This window comes from Gracilinanus agilis, chromosome 4, assembly GCF_016433145.1.
Source record: "Gracilinanus agilis isolate LMUSP501 chromosome 4, AgileGrace, whole genome shotgun sequence".
NCBI lineage: Eukaryota > Metazoa > Chordata > Mammalia > Didelphimorphia > Didelphidae > Gracilinanus > Gracilinanus agilis.
In genome coordinates this window covers 98,729,014-98,750,916 of record NC_058133.1, presented here as the reverse complement: position 1 = coordinate 98,750,916, position 21,903 = coordinate 98,729,014, and the positions used below count along the sequence as shown (strand labels likewise).

At 40.0% G+C, this 21,903-nt stretch overlaps 1 protein-coding gene across 4 annotated transcripts; it reads right to left on the bottom strand.

Moving 5' to 3' along the window:
- Window positions 1-320: 320 nt before the first annotated feature.
- On the bottom strand, window positions 321-20,987 carry LHX9 (LIM homeobox 9). 4 transcript variants are annotated; one of them, XM_044674309.1, is made up of 6 exons: window positions 20,960-20,987; window positions 15,027-15,145; window positions 12,622-12,824; window positions 11,140-11,495; window positions 4,697-4,899; window positions 3,131-3,388 (listed from the first exon to the last, which is right to left on the bottom strand). In XM_044674309.1, the coding sequence occupies exons 1-6, from the start codon at window positions 20,985-20,987 to the stop codon at window positions 3,131-3,133; spliced, it is 1,167 nt and encodes a 388-aa protein (XP_044530244.1). The 4 variants fall into 4 exon arrangements, with proteins under 4 accessions (XP_044530246.1, XP_044530244.1, XP_044530245.1 ...); XM_044674310.1 differs by lacking the exon at window positions 20,960-20,987 and adding an exon at window positions 6,121-6,126 and having other exon boundaries at window positions 15,027-15,143; XM_044674311.1 differs by lacking the exons at window positions 3,131-3,388; window positions 20,960-20,987 and adding an exon at window positions 321-377 and having other exon boundaries at window positions 15,027-15,200.
- Window positions 20,988-21,903: the final 916 nt, after the last annotated feature.

Below are 21,903 nucleotides of genomic sequence, written 5' to 3'. Positions count from 1 at the left end.
GCTATATTTTTAATTTTTAAAAGGAATCATTGTCTTCCAACAAGGGTAGGGTATATTACTGCCAGGTTGCTCTGGTTTATACACAGCTTATCTAACTTTTGTTTTAAACCACACAATTATTTTAGCCTTCATTTGTGTTAGATGCCATAAAGAACATAAATTTTGTTAACATTCAGGAAATGACATTTAAATCTCTCTCTCTCTCTCTCTTTTTTTTTTTGGCTCAATAGATTTTTAATGTATGATTATCATAACCTAATATTGTCTTTGTCTTCACTGCAGTGGATTTCCGATCAAACTTTTCCCCTTCTTTTAATACTTTAGGGAATTTTCAAACGTCGGGATGTTTGGCTGTAATGCCCCAAGATTTGTTCTCCCTGAAAGAAATCATAGTGACAATTTATTAAACTACAGAGCAACCTGGCTTGTAGGGGTCTGCAATTTCTATTGGGTTTACCATTATTCATTTGTGTTAAATATACCTAGCATTGAATCTTCAGCATATTTGGGTGGGTTTTCATGCAATTACTTTAACTGCTATTTATCTTCATTTTGAGAATCTGAAACTAGGGCTATTGTATCAAATCGGTGGGGCATTTTTTATTATTAAAAAATTATTTGAAAAGGAATCTGGAATTACATTGCAACCTCAGTGGCACATACAGTGAATATGAACCAGGAATTGAAAAGCTAGACACTAATTGTCTTCTTAAATATTTATAAATTTTGTATTACGCTTTTAATATTATTCAGTCATAAATATTGGAAAGCAGGGAAACACACCAATTCAGGGAGATCTTAAATAAAATTGATGGGAAATAAAACTCCTTAGATTCAAAATTGTTTATTCACACAAATTTAATAGGATATATCACAATTGTTTGGTCCATAAATATTTAGGGGAAATAGTTTCTATACAATGTATTCTCAATAAACAAAGAAACATGGACAATTTTGCTAGACCACTTACTGTACTATAAACACGAAGCTCAATATATAAGATTATTGAATTTATCAACTATATTTGAAAGAGTGCACAACTGCTTTCTATGACATGTTTGTCCCCTCTAACAGGATACACCATAAAAAGAGTTTCAGAAATAAGAGGTAAAACAGTACAAAACTAGTGAGGTGTCAAAAGGGCTTAAAACAGTTAATTTAACAAACAACACATATATCCTGATTTTTCACAAACTTACTTCCAAGTTATATCATAAGGCACATATTAGAACTGAGTTATGATTAGTCTACTTAATAAAGTAGATCTATAGTACCATATATTGTTCTGTCAAAGAACAAAATTTATACGTATCAATATTTTTACCTGTAAAAGTGTATTAATAAGATCTCAGCCTTACCAAGGTTGTTTGGTCTGGTTAATGGTAAATGCCCATAATGTAATAGAAATAGGAAAAGTCAAGATTTAAGCTCCATATAAGATGATAACCATACTTGCTAAATATATAATGGCAATCACACCTTTCTTCTGTTACAGTGTTAACATCTCTTCCATCATCTTTTTTTTAAAAATAAGCTACTTTCTGTGCTAATTTTCTAAAAACCCTGAGCAAAAGTTACAATAATGCACTTTAATGTGGGCAGTGAACTGTCAATATGTAACCACACATTTATACAGCCAAAAGGACACCTTTAAATATATTAAATAGCCACCCTGACCACCAAACGAGATTTATGGGGCCGAAAAAGTGGAAAATATGTGCAAAGTTATTCTTAACAATCCACTAAAGCAAGACATATATCTTGACTTTTTCTGAGAAAATTCACAATCTAATTGGTATTTAACTACAACAGAAGCATACAGATGAACATTCACCACTGCCCAGACCATTAAGATTTTTAGCTTAAATTAAAAAGAAAAAAAAATGCTATTGTAAACTAAGAAATTATTTCAGATCAGCATCCACAAGGCTTCTGAGTTTATCTGCTTCAGAACAGTTTACTACAAATCCCAAATTTCAGAAAACCTTTTTTTTCCCAAAAACATGTCTTCTTATACAAAAGTAAAATAAAGCCAAAAAAATAATGTTGATAGAAATAATATTAATGTGCTGTAGTTTTAAAAGTTGTTTTTTTTCTTTGTATGTGTGATGCCAGGAGCAATTGTATGGAAAATCTGAAGTAAATCAGAATAGCAATGAATCAAATTAACTAAACCACTTTTCTAAACATCTTAATGAATTATATTTTGCTTATTTCCATTTTCCCTGAAAAAAGGAAAATAATTTATAGAGAATTGCCTCAATACTATATACTTTTCAGTCTTCGGAGACTAAAAGTATAGAACTTTAAAATTCTAAGTGGAATTTTCATGGCAGGGGGGAATGGGATGACATCTAGAATGTTAAAATGAAATAACAAATGGGTCATTTTATTGTTGTTGTTGTTGTTGTTGTTGTTGTTGTTGTTGTTGTTGTTGTTGTTGAATTATATACCCTTGAAAAGAAAATCCAACTTCCTAGAGTAGATTCCCCCAATTAATCATAAATCATCTTAGAATGTTAAAGCTGGATGGGACTTTAATCATTGAACATTTACACATTTCTTAAATCATTATTTTGTAATACTTTTGTCTAATTGAATTTTTCATTTGAACTTTTGGGCGCATGTGAGAAATTATAATCATCTAAATTTTGTTTTAAGTTGCAAAAGAAGACTACAAAATTCCAGAAGCACAACATGTCATTGCCAGACAGAAAACTCCATTTGGTGATAATTATCTGATTCTTTATTAACCTGGTTATTAAACTGGGAATGGGTTTCTTTGCCCATGATGACAAAGCTCATTTTTCCCGAGATTCTGGAAATAAGTAACATACAATTTTAAGAGGCACTTATTAGAATGAGTCAAAAACTTCCCTTACCTACTGAAAGACCTAATGATTTTTTTTAATCCAAATACAGTTTGTAGACAAAGTATGTTCACTTTAAACGAGAGACATGACTGTAAACTCATTGGCCAAGTGGCTGCAGATGCTACACACCAAGCTGTTGTTTTTTTTCCCCCAAATATCTTGTGGGTTAAAAAAAAAAGTCTTGTAAATAATAAAAAAATAATAATAATAATTAGAATAATAAAAAAAGAAGAGGAAGAATTAAAAAAAATCCAATGTTAGAAAAGGTTCGTTAAGGTAGTTTGTGAGGGGCTTCCGGATTCGTGGCTGTCCAAGTTAGAGGTCACGGATGTCACTACAGTGATAGTGGGATTGGTCAGGTCTGTTAAAGTGGTCGCAGTGCCGGGTGGAGAGAGAGCGCCGCTGTCTGCTGAGGGCGGTGCCGGGAGCGACGTGCCATCAGCTTTATCAACACCCCCATTCTCCTGCCGCAAAAGATTCCTTCTGAATTTGGCTCGTGCGTTTTGGAACCAAACCTGCAAACCAATCCCAATTGATTTCTTTACCGATGTTTGTTTTTGCTGATTTTTTTATTTTATTTTATTTTTGATGTATGTTTCTCCTTTTAAAATGTTTTGTTTTGTTTGTCTTTTTTTTAAGGAGCTTTTTTCTTTCTTTTTTTTTTTTTTTTTTTACTTATTTATTTTTCAAATAAACTTCATATTAATGCTCTCTGCGCTAGGCTGCACATAACCCCCCAGCATGACAAGTGCCTCTTGGGACAACTGGAGCTGCAGTTGAGAAATAATTCAAATTAAGCATGGAGATACAAAGGGGGGTGGGGGTGGGAGTACACTATCCCGGTAACTACTGGTCATTAAGAGGGCCTGCTCTTGTCTTTTAAAGGGAGGGAAGAGTCAAGGTCATTGATAATATCTAAAGGTGAATAATAGCAACATGGATGGCAGTTAATCCTAACAGACTTCCTGATTGCTGAGATCACCTCCCCTTAGACCTCTCGCAGAGTTAAAAAACCTTTTTGTCCCATGGCCATAGACAAACCCTGGTCAGCCAGACTGCAAATGCATGCTATTGGTCACCAGGCAGCCTAGGCAAAAAAAAAAAGTGTCTGCCTCAGCACCTCCCATCGCCCACTGCTGGAAAAAGAACTCACTGTGGGACTATCATGTCATCTTTGCACATGAAGAACCATACATTAAGGGAAGGGGGGGGGGGCATACGACAGAGAGCTGATTATTTGGATTTTTTTCTTTTCATTGTAATTTATTAGCAAAATTGGTTAGAAACTGACAAAATTGTTGTTGGAGGGAGGATCATACTCCAGGACTTTGGAAAGTGGAAAAAAGGGGACCACCTGAACTCCAAAGGCTGTATCAATCCAAATTCACTGCCATGTGACTAGCACTGCCAAGATTTTGCTGAACCAAGGACTGCGATGGCAATTCTCCAGAAGCCAATGGACTAAGCCTCATAAAATACCTCTATCTTTGCTTTCTAACAGACACCGTTTCATTGCTGTGTAAATTACATGCTTCATATATGCAAAGCAATATGGCAAACCCTGCATTCTCTATGGGACCCATCTCCATAAAAGGAAGAATTTGACTTCATTTTTTTTTTAAGTTTCCTGGGCCTCTCCTCGGGTACCCTGCCAGGTTCCCCCTCAGATCCTTAAGGAGCACACCCACTTGGGATATAGCTAAATCGAACTAATGAGAAACAATACAGACAATATCTATATCACACTAAGAAGGGAAGATGACTACTTTTTACTGGCAAGGGGAAGGGAAATTTTAAGCCAGCCAGTAGTGGTGATTTCTTACCTGCAGAACTCTTTTGGTGAGGCCCGTTTTCTGGGCAAGCTGCTTGAGGTCCTTGGCGTCCGGGTTGTGGTTGATAGCAAAGTAGGATTTCATGGTCCGGAGCTGGTGGTGTTTGAAGGAGGTGCGCATGCGCTTGGTCTTCTGGGACGGGGGATAAGGCTGCTGGTCTCTGTCCAAATGATCCGCCTCGTTTTCATTACAACCTGGTGAAATGACAATGGAAAAACAACCGCTGAATGTAAAGATTAAAAGAAAATGGAGGGACAAGCTATGGTCATTTTGCATCAAAGTAACTGGTTAAAAGGGGAAATTGAAAGGGACAAGTAGGTGAAGTAGGAGTGAAAGAAGCACTTTATTATTATGTGCAAAGTTTTTTTGGCTTACTTTTTAAAATCTTTTCTACTAGGAAAGAACTAGGTTTCAAGGGATTATCAGCATTTGGTCTGCATGTAGAACTTGACAACTATATTTAACAAGTTATGAGATAGTCTTCCTCTCTTGTAGGTGAGGGTGTGATTATTTTACTGTGGTTCTAGATTTAGCTTTTGACCAATGAATATAATCTGTGTGACTTTAGTCAAGTCACTTAACCATTTTAGGCCTCAGTTGCAAATGAGAGCTATAAAATGAGAGATTAAAACTATATGACCTCTGAAATCCCTCCCAGCTTTAGATCTATGAGCTAATGAGAAAATATTTTACAATTTGAATGTCACGTTAGAGGCTGTCCAGTTTTGTTTTGTTTCAAAGCTTGCAGTCCTTCTTGGATCCTTCTCAATCCAGAGAAAATTAGCAAACGTAGAGAAGACAATAAATTTCTTTTACCTCTTCCATGTCAGATTTGGAAAGGAGTAAATAGAAACTTAGAAATTTCTGATATGGTTATAATTAGACTATTTTTGAGCCATTGTGGACGTCTGGGTATAAATGGCTAAATGGTGACTCTACCATACAGAAAATAGTTTTTTTTTCTCCAATTGGAGTTATTTTCATAAACATTTCTGAGGGAGTATAATCCTATACTTATTTCTTTTTACTTATGTCTATGCCTGAAGCATCCCCCTAGCTTGCATTTCAGAGGGGTCAGGTGGCAGACTCAGATCTACTTCCTTTATGTGGCAAATATGGAAATGTGCTGGCCTTAGACAGAACTGTTTTCCTTTTCACCAGAGGTCTGCCCAAGACATCTCTTTAGCGCTAGAGATGCTTTACAGAAGAAAAAAAAATACTCGAAGCCAACCTAAAATTCATAATCTCTAAGATGCAAGAGGCTTCAACTTTAGTAACTCATTCGTATAGAGAATATAACTAATAAAACAAGCTTCACTGTATCCAATGCCACAATTAAGTTCAGAACAAGAAAAGGCCAATTTTTAAAAAAATCTCCACCTTATCCTCAAATGGAAACAGCCTATGTACTTCACTTAGCTCTTAAAAGTTTCCACTTTTTACGAAATGAATCATAATAATTTCTAAAAACAAGCTCGGTGTGGGAATAAGAAAAGAAACATAATTTTGAAGGAAATGTTATGCAAAGTATCATCGATTAATGTTAGCCCTTCATTTTTATTCATGTTGTCTACATGTTACCTTTCAGTCAGACTTACTTTTTCTGGTCTTGGTGAAACCCCAAAGAAAATAATAGAAAGGCTAAATTCAGTAGTCTATTAATCCAAGGAAACTTAAAAGATTAAGAACACTGAAAACCAAAAGGTAATCAACTGCTTCTAAAGAGTTCTAACAATTTATCAAATGTTTCCTTTCTTAATATTTTCTTTAAGATATGCAAGTAGTATGGGGTATTTGACAGGCCTACTTAAAACGTCATTTTCTACAGGAAACTTTTCCTGACTCCCTCCCCTTAATTAGAATGCCTTTCCTCTGATTGTTATTTCAATTTATCTTGTGTTTCTACTTAGCTCATTTTTTACTGAGTTGTTTACATTTTGTCTCCTTTTATTAGATTGTGTGCTCCTTGACAGCAGAAACTATCTTTTCCTTCTCCTTGCTTCTCCAGATCTTGGCATAGTACCTGGTACATAGTAGGCATTTAATATTTTTTTGACTGACTGGGGTCAAGTGATCTTTAATTTTTTAAAAATCTAATAAATTTAATAGTCACATTTAGACATTTAAACATTACACCCAGATGCCTAAAATCTTATCAGAAATTAGATATTGTTTGTTGGAAAAATGGAGAATTCTCTTCTAACTTTAGAGTTTACCTTACTCAGATATTGTCAGGAATGTTTTAAATGCAAATTTAAACAGTATTATATTTCCACATTATAAAAAAATGGTCCAACAGGCATCCAGAGACAAACTGTAAACTTTAGCCCCATGAAAACAATTCATGCTTCAGGATTTTAGTACAAAACTACCCACCAATATCAAAATGACCAAAGGAACATAACTCATGTTTCAGAGGTGGCTAATGAAAGCAAAAGGTAACTTTTCTTGGAGAACATGTTGAATAATAAAATACTTAGAATAGAAATTTTAATTTGATTTTTAAAATAAATGCTCTTAATTTTCCATGCCTTGCTCACTTTTTTTGACTTCTTAGAAAATGTTAGTAGAATTGCTCTTAATGAGGACATTATGTATATGTCTGTGCGTGTTTGTGTATATATAAGAATAATTCTTTAATCACTGCACTTTAAATCACATCTCCATGAAAAAAACAATTGTTTAAAATGTTTCTTCTTTGCCATACTTTTATAACCTTTTTTTCTGATGAGTAGTAAGCAATATGTGTTTGTGCATTAAATGAAAGTATGTACTTGCTCTTATACATAAATACTATCTAGTGAATCAAGTGGTTGTTAAATGTTATGTTATGCAATTTAATATGAGGCATTTTCTACAAACATATACTGCCTTAATTTAGTTTAAGTTTTACATTTTTTTGCTGTAAGATTTGGTGTTGAGCCTTTGATTTCATCCAAGGGGGAAATGCCTGATATTGAAATTCCCTTCACTAATGCAAATCTGTTAACTAGTCTGTAATCTATTTTACAAAGTTACCTGGGACCCTGAGAGACTAAGTAACTTGCCAAGGATGGCACAGCTAAAATATTTTGGAGATGTCATTTGAATCTGTCTTCCTGACCTCAATTGCACCAGGCTGCCTGTATTTATTGCAAATATATTAAACTTATGATTAATTGTGTGTTCATACTAGTTCATAAATTATCCTTTTGTACTCTTGAATTATGGAATATGAAACTGAAAAACAACACAAACTAGTAAGAAAATCGAATCACTTGCTATTCCACTTAGGAAACAGTCAAATGTTCTAAGGAGGTTTGTTCCTATTTTAAAACGGGCAAGTTAAGCTAGATTGTGAGAAATATCCCCCTCTAGAGATACCACTAGGGGTCAGTGCCACATTCATTTAATAGTTGAAGTGAGGAAGGAAGTTGAAAGGTTAAGAAAAAAATGTAAAGGACTTGGAAGGGCACTGTTGGGGAAAGGTAAAGCATGCTCTCTGCTTAATGACAGACTGCTAAAATAGTTTTATTCTTCTTCTAAAACTAAATGTTCTTTCCCCAAACCTTGGATCTCACTATTATGTTCCTCATTTTTGAAAACTGGTCTTTGGAATATCAGATAAACCCTGGATTTCCCTTCCCAAAGTGCCTGCTTGGTTTATGTTTAATCGTAGAAGTAGGTATAATTTAAGTATGGATTGCTTTGGAATGGACTTAGCATATTTCAAACACTAAATGGTCTATAAACTTCAAATTTTGAAATATGAATATGTATGTTTTGTAATATATATTTGATCCTTATATGTAAAAGAATATATGGATATATACAAGTGCACTATAAACTTCACATATACTCATATATTTCTAAGCAGAAAGTATAGAAATATATTTAAATGTTTATGTAGACATATATTCTTGTACACATGTGTACTATACATCCATGAATAAATTATATTTGTTTTCTTCTATTAATGTGCCACCTTATATGTGGACATTCTTCTTATTAGAAGAGATGCCAACCAGTACAAAATCCAATGAAGACTAGAAACTTAATGAGGTAAAACTGTTGGACCATTTTATTTCCTGCTTAAGGAAATGCTTAACATGTTTTTAATTCTCTAGGGTTTCTTTTGCTCGTTTTAGTGCCAGACACTGGCATTAGATTCGTAAACACTCTTTTTTAAATGGTTTTGTGGCTCCTGATACTTATTCAAGTACCACTTAAACCCGTTACTGAATTTTAGAAATCACTGAGCATTTCTTGACCTTTTTGTTTAACCCTCTTTTTAGGAAATGAAATTTTCGTCATCAGCAGGGGCCCCAAGGTGGTTCGAGATCCTTTTCAATTGAGTCTCTATCATCTGGAACTTTAGAGCGAGGGTATCTTAACACATGCAAATTTAAGATTGAATAAAATACTCCTTTTTTTGTCCTCTGGTGAAGATGGTGGCACCACTGAATCCCGATACTCGGTTTTTGAGGATTCTTCCCTAAATGAAATACCAACTACCTGGGGGACCCTTGTGGTCTTTTTTATTTATTTGTTTGTTTTTAAAGAAACTTTGAGTTAAGTTCTCTAGTTTTTCAAAGTACTTGGGCTGACCACACCCTACTGCCCTATGGGTGGTTTGAGAATGCAAAATCAGAGCCAATGAGCGACTCAAACACAACTAATTGGGTTAAATAAACAAATGCAAAACTCTATTTGTAATTTGGCCGAGAGTCCCCCACTCATTGGGCTTTCTATGAACTGCAGGGAATCCCTAGATAGAAAGGACTCTTCTGTCTTTCTATTTTCTCCTATTTTTTCCCCCTTTTTTCTTTTCCTAGAGACCAATTAGAGCCCCGGTGAGTGGCCAGGGATTCCGATGTCATCTTCCATTAATAAAGAACAATTAGTGCCCTGATTGCCCCGGCTCCGGAGGCCACGCATCACAGGAGATGAAATAACCGCACTCGGTAATGCGGCCCTAGACCAAAGCCCCTTAACGAGCCGCTACAGGGGTAGGGGCACGGAAGGGCGGCCGCTCGGCTGGGGGTTGGCAAAACGAGGAGCGGCATCCTGCTGCCCTCAGCGGAGAAGGATTAAGCAGGTCCTGGAGCAGGATGGAGGATTTTGTCTTTCCCTTCTCCCTACCCCCTTTTCCCTTGGCTCCAGCCCTATTCAAAACTGCCTTATATTGAAAATACGAACTAGATAGTTCTTGAGAAACTCTCACCAATTCTGGGCTTTCTGGGCCTTGGGGAGTGGAATGTGCCCAAGGGGGTGGCATGTAATATTGTGTCCCTCACCCCAGACTTCTTAGGTATCCTGCTGCCCGCACCCAAGAGATGTGCGGCTATAGTTAAATACCGTTGCTAAAAAGCGCACCGACCTTTTAACGAAGTTTGAGGAACCTGGGGTAAAGGGGCTTCTTATTCTTATTCTTTAGGATTGAGGGCCGGAAAGGGGCGGGAGCAGGAGGGATATAAAGGTTAAGGCGAACCAAGGGATCCCTTAGTAACCTTAAAACAAGGATTGGGCTTTTTGAGACCTTCCTAGGCAGTGCTTTCTGTGACTTAAAGAAGGAAAGCTCAGACCTGCTCTGCTTTCACCTCCAGCCACCCTGCTAATAGGAATTAGCTAATAGGCTTAGATGAGAGTGGGGGAGGGGGGCTGAAAGCAACCAACCCTCCCTGCCACCTCTGAGTTTAAGAAAAACCTAGAGAGATAGGCAGACGAGTTAAGAAAAAGAGGGAAATCCTTGACCCCAGAGAATAATGGAATTTTTCCCTCGCTAAGTTCGTCTCGTTTTTGAAAAAATAGGTAGATCTCAGTTTTGAACCCCTGGAAATCTTGCCCAGTAGTTTAACCAAAGATCTCTTTATAATCTGATTCAGCGAGGTCTAGGTGACAATAATTTGACAGTCACTCATAGTGTATTCAGACTGGGCATTTAGCCCAGAAAGTTGTGTTTCTCCGACGGGATTCCCAACCAAAGGCTGATTCTCATAGATAGCAAGTTTGGGTTTACTACTGCCAAGGACCGCTCATCATCAGTTCGGGCCTGGCTAATGATCTTAAACTCTGCTTTTTCAAAGTTGAAGGTGAAATGGAAGCTTCTTTTTACAGTGCTTAGAAAACCCTCCACTAGGACTTGTTTCTAGAAATCCAAAAATTGCCCCTGGTCTTTCCTCCAGCTGAGGTTCCTGAAAGTAACTGGGACACCAATGGTACTTTGTGAGCGGGGAGTTGCATTTGTCTCCCTGTAAAGCCTCCACGTGTCTCTGGCTGTAGTTGGTCGGTGTGCCCTCTGTCTAGAGAAGGATTTTTTTTTTGAAGGGGAAGACTAAATGGGAATGGGGAAGGCTGAATTGAGCAAGACCAGCCCTAACATAAAGAAGGAAACCCAGGGATTTTCCTCAGGGTGCGATTGAGCAAGGGGTTAACTACTGATGTCCTAGGCCCACCTGAGTTGTAATTGACGATGTCCACTCCGAGGGCAGGGCTCTTTCTTTTTCTGGGCCTCCCTTTCTGGACAGTGCCAGTGCCGTTGAAGTAAGGCAGTGCCAACCCGCCGCTCTTAGCCGCTAACTCAGTGTAGCTAAGCTGCGGGGGATATTCTCCTTGTAAGAGGGTCTCAAAATGGGCCCGACAGTAAACCAGGTTGTCCTTCATGCCAAAGTGATCGCCGGTGGTCAGAGTCTTGTTGCAGGTAGTGCAGGTGAAACAGCTCAGGTGATAGACAGACTCCCTGGCTCTCATAACCATCTCAGAGGCCGAGATCCCAAGGTGGCAGCGGGCACATCTCTGCACGGAGAACCTTCTGAAAAGAAACATCAAAATAGGAGCATGAACTTAGAACAGGCAGGACCATGTTCCCCCTGGGAGAGAAAGGAGGGGGATAAATGGGGAGGGGGGAGGCAGCTGGGACTGGTCTGCAGCTGTCTGACACCTTCCCAAAGGGCCCAAGGCAGCTTCTTAAGAGTCCCGGGGCAAGTAAAATAAAGGAGTTTATTTTATGTGTTTGAAACAAAGGAGGAATACTTTGAAATCTTCCTTTCCTTTTTTAATTGACTTGGCATGCATGTGTATATGATATAATTGTATTTTTTGTTCTATAAATATATGTATACACATATGCAGACACACAGGTGTGTCTGTAGATACACACATTTTTTAATGAAGACCTCCTTGTTTTTGCTTACCTCGCTCTGGTTGAGTTCTGAACAAGATCCCTTGGACACACATTTATATCCAGCCCAGTCCCAAAATAAACAAAATAAAAACCAGGAAAAGTCCATTAAAAAAAAAGCACTTTCGATTTCTTTCCAACTACCCAAGCCAAACTGAAAAATTCAGTGACCTCTGTTTCTATAAAGGATTTCACACTTGAATGGCTTAAAATGTGCCCTCTTAAAACCATTTCTTTTTTAAATTAAATTTAAATTCCTCAAGCCCGACAATATAGCCATAAGAATCATCACAGATCCTAAATCTAGTTAATAGATGTAAACCCTTCCTGCTTCGTAGGAAACGGAAAATGGGGGGAAAGAGGAAGAAAATAAATCCTAGTATTCCTAGTCCTCTTACTCTAGAGATACTGCTCTGAAACTTCATGTGGCATTCCAAGAACCCGTAATTTCCTAGAAGAAATACCAAGACACCTTAGTACCTACATATTTAAGAATTATTTTAGACTTAATAACTGCTCTAAGAGACATGAGATTGGGCGTCTTTACGTACATCGTCAATGGCGATGAGGACAGAGATCCACCATATCTACAAAATCAACCCCAATGTCAGGAAGGGGCAAGCTCTTTGCTCCTAATTACATCAACAAATACACAAAACAGGTTGTCCCTAGGATATCATCCCTCAGACTTAGTTTTTTGTGCGCTGGGTAGCAATGCCCATGAAGCTGGATATGGGAGATTTGTCTGAATGAATACCTGTAGTAATCCTCCTTGCAGTAAATGCTGCCATCCTTGGCAAAGCAGGTGAGCTCTGACTCCAAAGCCAGTTTACATTCACAGCACTTAAGACACCTCAGGTGCCATTGTTTGTCAACGGCCAGCAGGTAATATCTGTCTGAGATCTTCCCTCCACAACCAGCACACAAAGCAGGCTTTTCGGGGCTCATAGGGGGCATACTCTGAAAGAAAAAAAAATAACCACAACCACAGGAGAGATGGGTTAAGAAAGAAACAGGAAAGGCAAGCTATAAATTGGAAGCTTAGAGTCTAGACAAGATGGATCGAACTTATGAACTGAAGGAAAGAAAGAATTTTCCAGAGCCCAGTTCTGCCCTAAGGCTGTTCAGAGTACTGTGAATTCAGGGCATGAAAGAGAAAACATCGCATAATTTGGTAAACATGGAACTTGAGTGTTTGTTTCATTCAACATCACTTCCTCCATCTGTCTTTTTGTCTGAACCCTGAGCTACAAAATATATGAAACTATGGAAACCTACTCCCAGACATCAGACTACTAAACCACGGGCCTCAGTGGGGAAAATATTGGTAGTTTATTAACAGCAGTCTGGAGGGAACTGCAGAATTAGCTTAATTGCAGCCTCAATTGTGCCAATTGTCCTTTTTGGATTGGGCAAAAAGAAAACAGAGAGAAATGTTAAGTGTACCCAGGTTACACACAGGACAGATCAAGACTAAGAGTTGGTTTTATTGTTAAATTCGATTCTCAATGGCATCATACCTATATTTCTAAAATCTACTAAGCATAGGACCAACCAGAGCAGAAGAAAAGTCTTAGTTGTTCCCATGCCAGTGCGCCCCGTTTAACGGACAATAAATTTTTAAAGAATTTGACAGATCTTGAGTGTGTCATAACTTTGCAAAGTAGGTTGTAGAGTTTCTATCTGATAAATTAATAGAGTACATGTGTTTACTGGGGTTATCTCAAATGCCAGTGTAGTTTTAAGCTATACTAAGACTTTTGGGACAGCCTGCGTATTCATTATTCACATGTAAATATACTCAGACATTCATCTTTGCATTGAAATTGGTGGTCTAGTATCAGTCACGCCTCCTGTGTTCAGCTCTACCTGACCAAGAGGAAAGGTAAATATGGACTGGGCAGAATCCCATCATTAACAGACATGTGAGCTCGACCAGAAGTTCAGGTTTTGTGTTGGGGTAGGGGGGTGGGGGAGACAGAGAAATGCCAAAGCCATCTGTTAGATATTTTCATCAACAGGAAAGAAATGTTTTGTTCTACCATCACAGCCCCTACTTTTACTGAATTCCAAAGGCAAAGGAGAGTTTTCATGTTTATAATGTCGTAGAGTAAGCCTAGATATTTAAAATACACACTGGTCCTTTTAGCAAAACCAAAAAAAAAAAAAAAAAAAAAAAAAAAAGCAAAACAAAACAATAAACAAAAACCCCTGCTTTAAATAGTTTTCCAGACCGTTACTTTGTTTTATAATTTCCTATGTGTGATCTATAGAAGATATGCAAATGCAAGGAAAATATATCTATCTCTCTTTCCTGAAATCATTTCCAGAAGAGTATCCTGATTATTTCCCCGCGTTGTAAATGGGAAGTGTTTTAAAAATAAAAATAAATGGCTCTTCCTTGTTTCGATTTTTTAAAAATCTTAACGAGACTTGCTTTCATAAATGTTCTCAAAACTCTTATAGTTCATCTCTCTCGAATCTCTCCCTTGCCTTCAATAAGGGGGCTTCGAAGTGAAAAGCCGAGATACCTTAAAACGCCTCTTGTGCTGGGGCTTCAAGATGAAGAGGGGGAGGACAGGGGGACCACGGACTTCGCTTCCTTTTATTCATTCCCCCACTCCTTCAAGTGGCATGTGTAAGCCCCAAGGGAAAGCCAAGGAGATTCCTTGTTCTGCAAAGGACTCTGATGCCTGATTGTCAAGGGCTGGAAACAGCCTAAGCCCGCGATCAGTCTGGAAGCGCTTAGCTGGTTCTTTAAGAGTCTGCCCAAGAGCAACTGGGAAGTTTAGGACCAGTCTCATTAAGGTTTCCATAGGGAGTAGGGACATCGCTGGGTCTCCCTCCTAGCTCTAAAAAGCCAGCTAAGGCTTCAAGGCTATCTCTCTATCCCAAATCCCGCGCAGAGAGGTGGGTTATTTCTCGCACATTTTAAGCAAGCAAAACACACTCTGGAAGCCCACCAGCTATTACAGCAGAGTAGTCGCCCCCTCGACTCCCAACACACACACACACACACACACACACACACACACACACACACGACTATCGGCTTCAGAGAGAGAAGAGAGATAGGAGAGGTTAAGGGACATCTCTTAGGTGTAACAGAATTGCGAAAGAAGTAAAGAAGTGTGGCTGGACAAACTGCCCCTGGCCTCTTACCGCTTCTCTGCCATTCATCTGCCCTCCTTTAGCCAGGCGGGACTCCGTCTTGGATCTCCTCTCCATCTCTTCCATGATCCCTTGGATATGGCCCCCGGAGATTCCGTGGAAAAGCATGGCTGGGGGACGGAAAGGACAAGTATTTTCTTCGGCTCGGCACCCCACTATTTCCATATACAGACACCCCAGAGTCTCAGATCATCCAAAAGAAAGGGGAAAAAAAGTCTACACCGTAGACAATCACTGCGTGGGGGTAGGGGACTGGGGAGAGGAAAACGAAGAAAGTAAGAAAAAAGGAGGAGAGATAAATTCCAAACCGACTTCTTGAAGGGGAAAAAAAAAAAAGCACCAACAGCTTCTTGGAAGAGATGTGCGGGAAACAAACAAACAGGGGGGTGGGAAAAGAAGGAGAAGAAGGCGAATCTTACTGCTCTGGAGAGATCGGATTACTAATGGGAAACAACTGGAACGAGGGGAGAAAAAAAAATCTGGTGGAAACAGAAAATAGTTTTGAACACAAAGAAAGAAAAAGAAATGCTATTTTCAGCCGTCCCTGGATGCTTTAAAGTTCCCAGTGCCTGTAGGTTGGATTTGGGACTGCTGCTTTCCGGAGCTGTGTCCAATTTGTTAAGAGACTAAAGCCAGCCCATTTTTGATAATTTAGTAGGAGGAGTTCTCTCCCTTGAGCTGCCACTGATTTTTATTCAGACAACAAAGACCTGTCATACTCCTCTCAACCCCCTAGTGATCGGCCAGCAGTGACAAACATTACAATGGGGGGAGGTGGGAGGGAAGGAAAAGAGGAGGGGGACATTTTATGCAAGCCCCCTCCCCGTCTCCGCACACACACACATCTCCTCCTCTACACACTCATGCATACACATCCCCACCCGGATACACTCGTGCGCACGCACACACACGCCCTGGCGCACACGCTCACACACACACACGCCCTCCCCTCCAGATACACACTTCCAACGGTTCCCAGCGGTCGTGTTTTAAAGGCAAAAGGCAATACTCATTGTCCTAGGCTGGGCTCAGGAAATGCAAACACGGGTACCGGGTCAAGACGAGACAGGAGAAGAGAGCGGCTATTTCGAGTGCACAAACTTTGTCGGATGGCCTAGGTTGGGGCTCAGATCTTAAATCTATCAGCTCTGTACCAGTTACCGAAAACAGACACATCTAGCTTGGTAAATTAAAGGTGCAGTTTCCCTTTTTCTACTCTCCTAGAAAAGGAAGAGATCCAATCAATAATTGTACGTTCTTCACTCTCTCCAAGATTTAGTGAGTGCTATTTTGAAGACTTGACATAGAAGTTGCCTTCTGTTTCTTGGCAGAATGTGTTAGCCCTTTGATAAAGCACTGTGTGTGTACCTTTGCATATGCAAATTTAATGTGTAGCCACAGGACTGCATTCCCTAGTCCGAGTGAATGACAGTCTCAAAGAGAATTTCTTGTAACTTTTAAGTTTTGTTGGAACTTGACAATAAGGTTCACCAATCCTTCTCAGTGGCCATTTCTGTTTAACCAACAGGTCACAAATCATTTACAGACCTGATTATAAACTTTGCAGTCTCTCGTGGTCTTCGGCGGTGGAAGGGGTTTCAGTAGAGAAGGAAAATGAGATTGTGGGGAGTTGGGAGGAAGGTGAGACAAGGCATCCGAACTAAGAATGACAAGAGAATTGTTCGCGTAGCCTAAAGCACCATTTAGAGTTCTTTTCCCCGCCAAAAGTACCTGACCACCACAGACTATGGTAGATTGATTCTATCGTTCAATACCGCCACTAACCCATCCCGAGTCTAAGGAAACCTGGTGGACTTCTCTAGACGAAGAGCTAGTTCTTAGAGACAAGAGTCTAGTAAACCTGGGCAAAAGATAATATACAGCGATTCTCTCTCTCGTTTCCTTCCTATCTTCCTTCCTTCTTCACACCCTGCCCCTTTTCACGGGGCTTTCTCTTTCCGTGCCTTTCACTGAAACAGCTGCCGGCTGTTTCCTGACACCTCAATCCCTCCTGAAGGATCTTCCTGGAGGCAGTGCTGCTCTTCTACTCCGTGGGGATTTCTACACTAAACCCAGCCCAGTCGTGAAAAAAACACCAGGCGGGGCCCCCTTTCCTTTCCCTAGCATCACAATCACTCCTCCTGAGGGGCTGCTAGAGTCACCTCTTCCATGAAATCCAAGACGAAGTCGGCTTTCTCCCAGCTTTTTCTCTGAGAGCCAAAATTAATGTTATTTGCAGATCGGCTGTTGTACATTCCTCCGCGTGCCAGAATGCAGCTCATAAAACACCATTTCACACAAAAATGAAGTCAACCAAGTGAAATAAGCCGAAGATTCGCCCCCCACCCCCTTTCTGTTGGCACATTAGACCCTGGACAGCAGGGCTGCTATTTACTGTAAGTAATGTAATTAGCCCTTTTGGATGAAAATCAATGTGCTTTAAGCACACACGCGCACAACAAAATAGCAAAGGCTCTTCTGAGTGAAGTTTGGAAGTGATGGTTGTCTTTTCACATAGAAGGGAGGCAGATTTCCTTTAGAGGAGTCAATGTCTAAGGCTTCGGAGCCATAAGAGGAGGAGAAAGAGGAGGTCCCTCCTTAGAGAAAACCAGTCAATTAGCACAACAAGCCACTGGGAGGGGGAGAAAAGTAAACAAGGGAATTTAATCCAGGTACAAAATATTCTGTGTTTCTGAGGATTCACTCCCCCCACACGCACCCACAGAAAGAGAGAACAGTAAACTTTGGATTGCGATATGTGTTTCATACAACAACATAAATGCAATTCCATTCTGGGCCTCAGTTTCTTCACCTTTAAAATGAAATTGTTGAGCTAGAAATGGCCCTTATTCTTTATGATTCTAGCAAGATTTACATTTTTTTTTAAAAAAGCATTTCTAGGATAGGGATAAATGAGAAACAAAGGCTTGGCTGAAGAAAGACATTGAAAATTATAAAAGTGCTCCAAGTAAAGAACAATCTAACTCGCTTGGGGTCGAGACCTAAGTTTTGTGTGCCTTTTCATATTAAAATTCAGGTTACAGTGCTCATTCCAGGTGTCCCTACTCCTAATGCCTTTCAATAATGTCAATATAGAGGACTCTGCCTCCTCATTAAATCCATTAGGCCCCAAGAAATTGGAGCTTTGCTGATATGTTTGGTTCCTATTCTTTTTGGGTTTGAGTTCTCTTGTCTTTGTTAGTTTCACACTAAATTGCTCTTAACACAATTCAGGCCTTGCTTAGTGCCTCCTGATTCATATAAAAAGGAAGTCCTTAGGACGCTCCCCGTTGAGCTAGAGACGGTTCAGAAAGTGAAGTTTTAGAAGCCAGGGAGTCTTGAATTATGCCCTTAGGCGTCCTGACTCCCATACAGGAAAAGCTAATTTCTTTTGGAAACCAGAGTGGGCTAGGAACAATTCAACTCACCTTTCTTCCGAAGTAGGAAGAGGAATAGTCTCCAGTCCCTAGGTAATCAAGGTTTAAAATTTTAAAAAGGACCTTCTTTATGTTCTTTATGATTCTAAGGACTTTCTGAGCTTCCCTACTCCTTAATTTGAATACAACCTCTTCTGGCCACAGAAGTTTCTGGTACTAACGGAAGAAATCTTGTATCCAATAGTCTGCCTACCCTACCCCCTTTCTCTCCAACTCCTGAATAAATTGCCTGGAAGTGCCTATAAAATTTGAAATATTTGCTCTTCCCCTCCTCTTGCCCTGCCCCCACCCCCCCATTCCTTAAGTTAATGGTCTCCGCCTTGTTCAATGGAACCTGCAGGTGCAGGAAGGCAGTTTACACCATCCAAGAGCTTTGGAAGAAGGTGCCTCCTTCCCTATCTTAACTCGATGATGCTATTAGAAATAATTGGACAGATCGCACAGTCAACTCAGAAGCCACTAAATCCCTCAAATTGGGCACACTTAATTAATTATAGACTCCTTTCTTTCTGCTCCACCAGTCATTCTTATGCTACCGTTGCCAGTGCTGCTCTTGGCTCTGAGAAAACCTGTGTTTTCTTGGATTAGGGATTATTAACATCAGAAAGATCCAAAATAGGGAGTCTGGGCTTTTGTGGGTAACACTTAGCTAAGGCTCCTGGATATCCAAGAGAACTCTAGTACCCAAGGTAAAAATTATCGTCCTAGGACATCCTTACCTTGTAGGGCTGGCAAGACGGAATGGTTTGATTAGGAGAGAAAACCATTCTTGGCAAACACAAATCAAATGATTGCAAACAAATCAGCTGATTTGTCAATCAGCATGTCTGTTGGACAAAATCTGAAACTAGAGCCCCTTACCCTGAGGCAATAAAACAAAACTTCACACAAACCCAAATTGTCCATTTGATTCAGTGGTTAGGTTGTGCCAGGATTTTCCCTTCCCCTAAAATGTACAAAGGCTTTTTGCAAATACAACGTTTGGGATGGTGAAATTTTTCAATACTCTCTGAAACAGTCAAATGCTTCATGTGCCCTTCAGATTACCACAGGTCAAAAACCCCCACCCCACTTTTTTTCTCAGCTCCATCAGAACCTAACTCTCTTTTCTCAATTAAACAATAAACATTTTTAAGCCTCTACTTAGTGTCAGGCATTGTGCTAACTGATGGCAGAAAATAAGAGCCTCATAGTTTTCATTGGCACCTCCAATGGTCATCACTTATTCCGGAAACAGACTAAGACCTCTGGCGACGCCCTTATGATTCAAGGTGAATCTTTGTTCGATGAGGTTTTTTTTAAAGGCAACTCCTATTCCTACCGATTGTGGAATATTGGGCAACAAATGTCCCGTCGGGGGAGAGATTTGATCGAACCTGGACTCAGCAAGTTTCCCTTCAGACCTTGGAACTGAGCTTTCTTGGAGTGGGAATTTCAGGACAGAATAAAAGATGGAAAGAGTGAGAGGTGAGAATACACTCTACCTTTGTCAGAAGTAGTCTGTCTCCCACCCGGAACCTAAGCACCGTTCAGTCTTATGTCTAGGATAACTTCATGAGCAACTTCCCTCAGAACCCAGAAGCATTGTTCCTGGAGCTGAAAAGGTCAGCACCTCTTCCTCTCTGCAACGCACACCCATCTCCTTCACCAAAACTTTTACTGCTTGGAGAGGAATTTTTGATGGGTGTTAATTTTTTCTAACCCTCTTCTCTCCTGAAGTTTTCTCCAATGGAGTTTTGTCGAATGTTGTTGATAGAAAAAATGCCTTTAAAAACCAAAAACCCTTTACTTTGAATTTCCCCGTACTAGTACCAAATCACCAGGTGGGTATAAAGTATTAGTATTCATAAGGGGTGGACGAAATGAGAATTTGCCTCAAGACTTTCCTAACTAAGACATATTAAATAAAAAGAATTTCTCAGTGTGCATCATAAATGACCATGTTATTTGTATCGAGCTGGTAGCTAAGGTATCTCCAGTGCCAGAAACGGTGCCCTGTTTCCTACCACTTTTTCACCAGGTAAAATCTATCTTTTATCTTCTCTCTACCTCTCTCATCCCAGTGAATTTCTGTTCAGTCGAACTGGGATGAAATAAGACCGGGATGTCTATCCTGTCAATCCAACTCCTTCTACTGTGCCCACACCGAGCACTGGATCCTAAAGAAGTGCAAAGACTTTCAAGGGAAAGGATACACAAGGAAACGAGAGGGCAGAAAACTAAATTCAAGAAAGATTGGAGGGAGGGTGAGAGGGAGGGAAAAATGAATGAATTCCATTCTGTATAATCATAGCTAGATTACTTATTAATTCGCATTAGAAAGTTACCGAATATTTAAAAATTAAAAGAAAATACATGCAGATTCGTTCCCCCTAGCACCGGAGAAAGCAGAGACACAATCAGACACACAGACACATACATACAGGTACCCATAGTGGGGGAGGGGGAATAGAAAGAAAATGAGAAGGAATGTCGTGTATAACTGACCTGCCTCTAGAGTGGTGCCGTTCAACATCCTTAAGGCTTAATTATTTTATCTCAACCTTAATGGTATTTGCCCGCCACTGTAATTAAAAAGCAGCGCGTTAGATTCCCATTCAGATCAGATCACAGTGTTTCCTAAGCAGCAAGGTCTTTGGTTAAGCAAGGTTAGAGACTAACGCTGGTAATCACAGCCACAACCTCTAGTTGCAGTCAACCGCAAACTCAGGTGAAGGATGCAGCTCCCTAGCAAATGAGGCTTTTCCCCTTTAGGATCTAGAAAGGCTCAATCTTCTGAAGCTGAAGGGAGGCGGGGAAAAGACACCAGACGTTTGTCTGAGATTACACTAGGGGAATCGGCCATCCTGTGCTGTTAAAAGGGGGATGACACACAACGGCACTCACCGGCTGCCACTGGGAAAGGGGGGAAAAACCCTGGCAGAATCTTACCTTGAGTTCCCAGTTGCCCCCCCCCCAAAAAAAACTGACTCCTTGGTAAGGGAGACAAAACGGAGAGGCTGCCGCTGTAAGCCTGCCAGTATATGAGTGTTGTCCGTTTCTCTCCGAGGGTACCTCTGTTAATCAAAATAAACACTGCTGAATGGAAAAAAACAAACGTCTCTCTATCTGTCTGTCTCTGTCTCAGTCTGTCTCTCGCCCCTCTCTGTTTTCTCTCCCCCCCCCCCCCTCCTCTCTACTGTCTGTCTCGGTCTGTCTCTGTCTCCTGTATGCGCTTGTCTCTGTGTTTTTCTCTGTCTCTGTCTCTCCCACACACACACACCCCGCCACTCCCCCGCCTGCCCCCCGCCCATTGCAGCCTCGAAAATGGAATTGATGTGCAACTCTCACCTCTGACCTCCTCTGCCAAGCCTTTCCACCTGTCTTTTATTTTCTGTTTGTTTCTAAATCGTGACCGAAGAAAGGAGAGAGAGGGAAAGAGAGGGGGGGGG

Excerpts from the sequence above, each read along its gene's own strand:
- LHX9 (XM_044674308.1), bottom strand. The coding sequence starts at position 15,200 with ATGGAAATAGTGGGGTGCCGAGCCGAAGAAAATACTTGTCCTTTCCGT. Across the intron at positions 12,825-15,026 it reads AGATGAATGGCAGAGAAGCG|AGTATGCCCCCTATGAGCCC; the intron begins GTAAGAGGCCAG and ends TTTTTCTTTCAG. Across the intron at positions 3,389-4,696 it reads TCACCAAAAGAGTTCTGCAG|GTTTGGTTCCAAAACGCACG; the intron begins GTAAGAAATCAC and ends ATTGGTTTGCAG.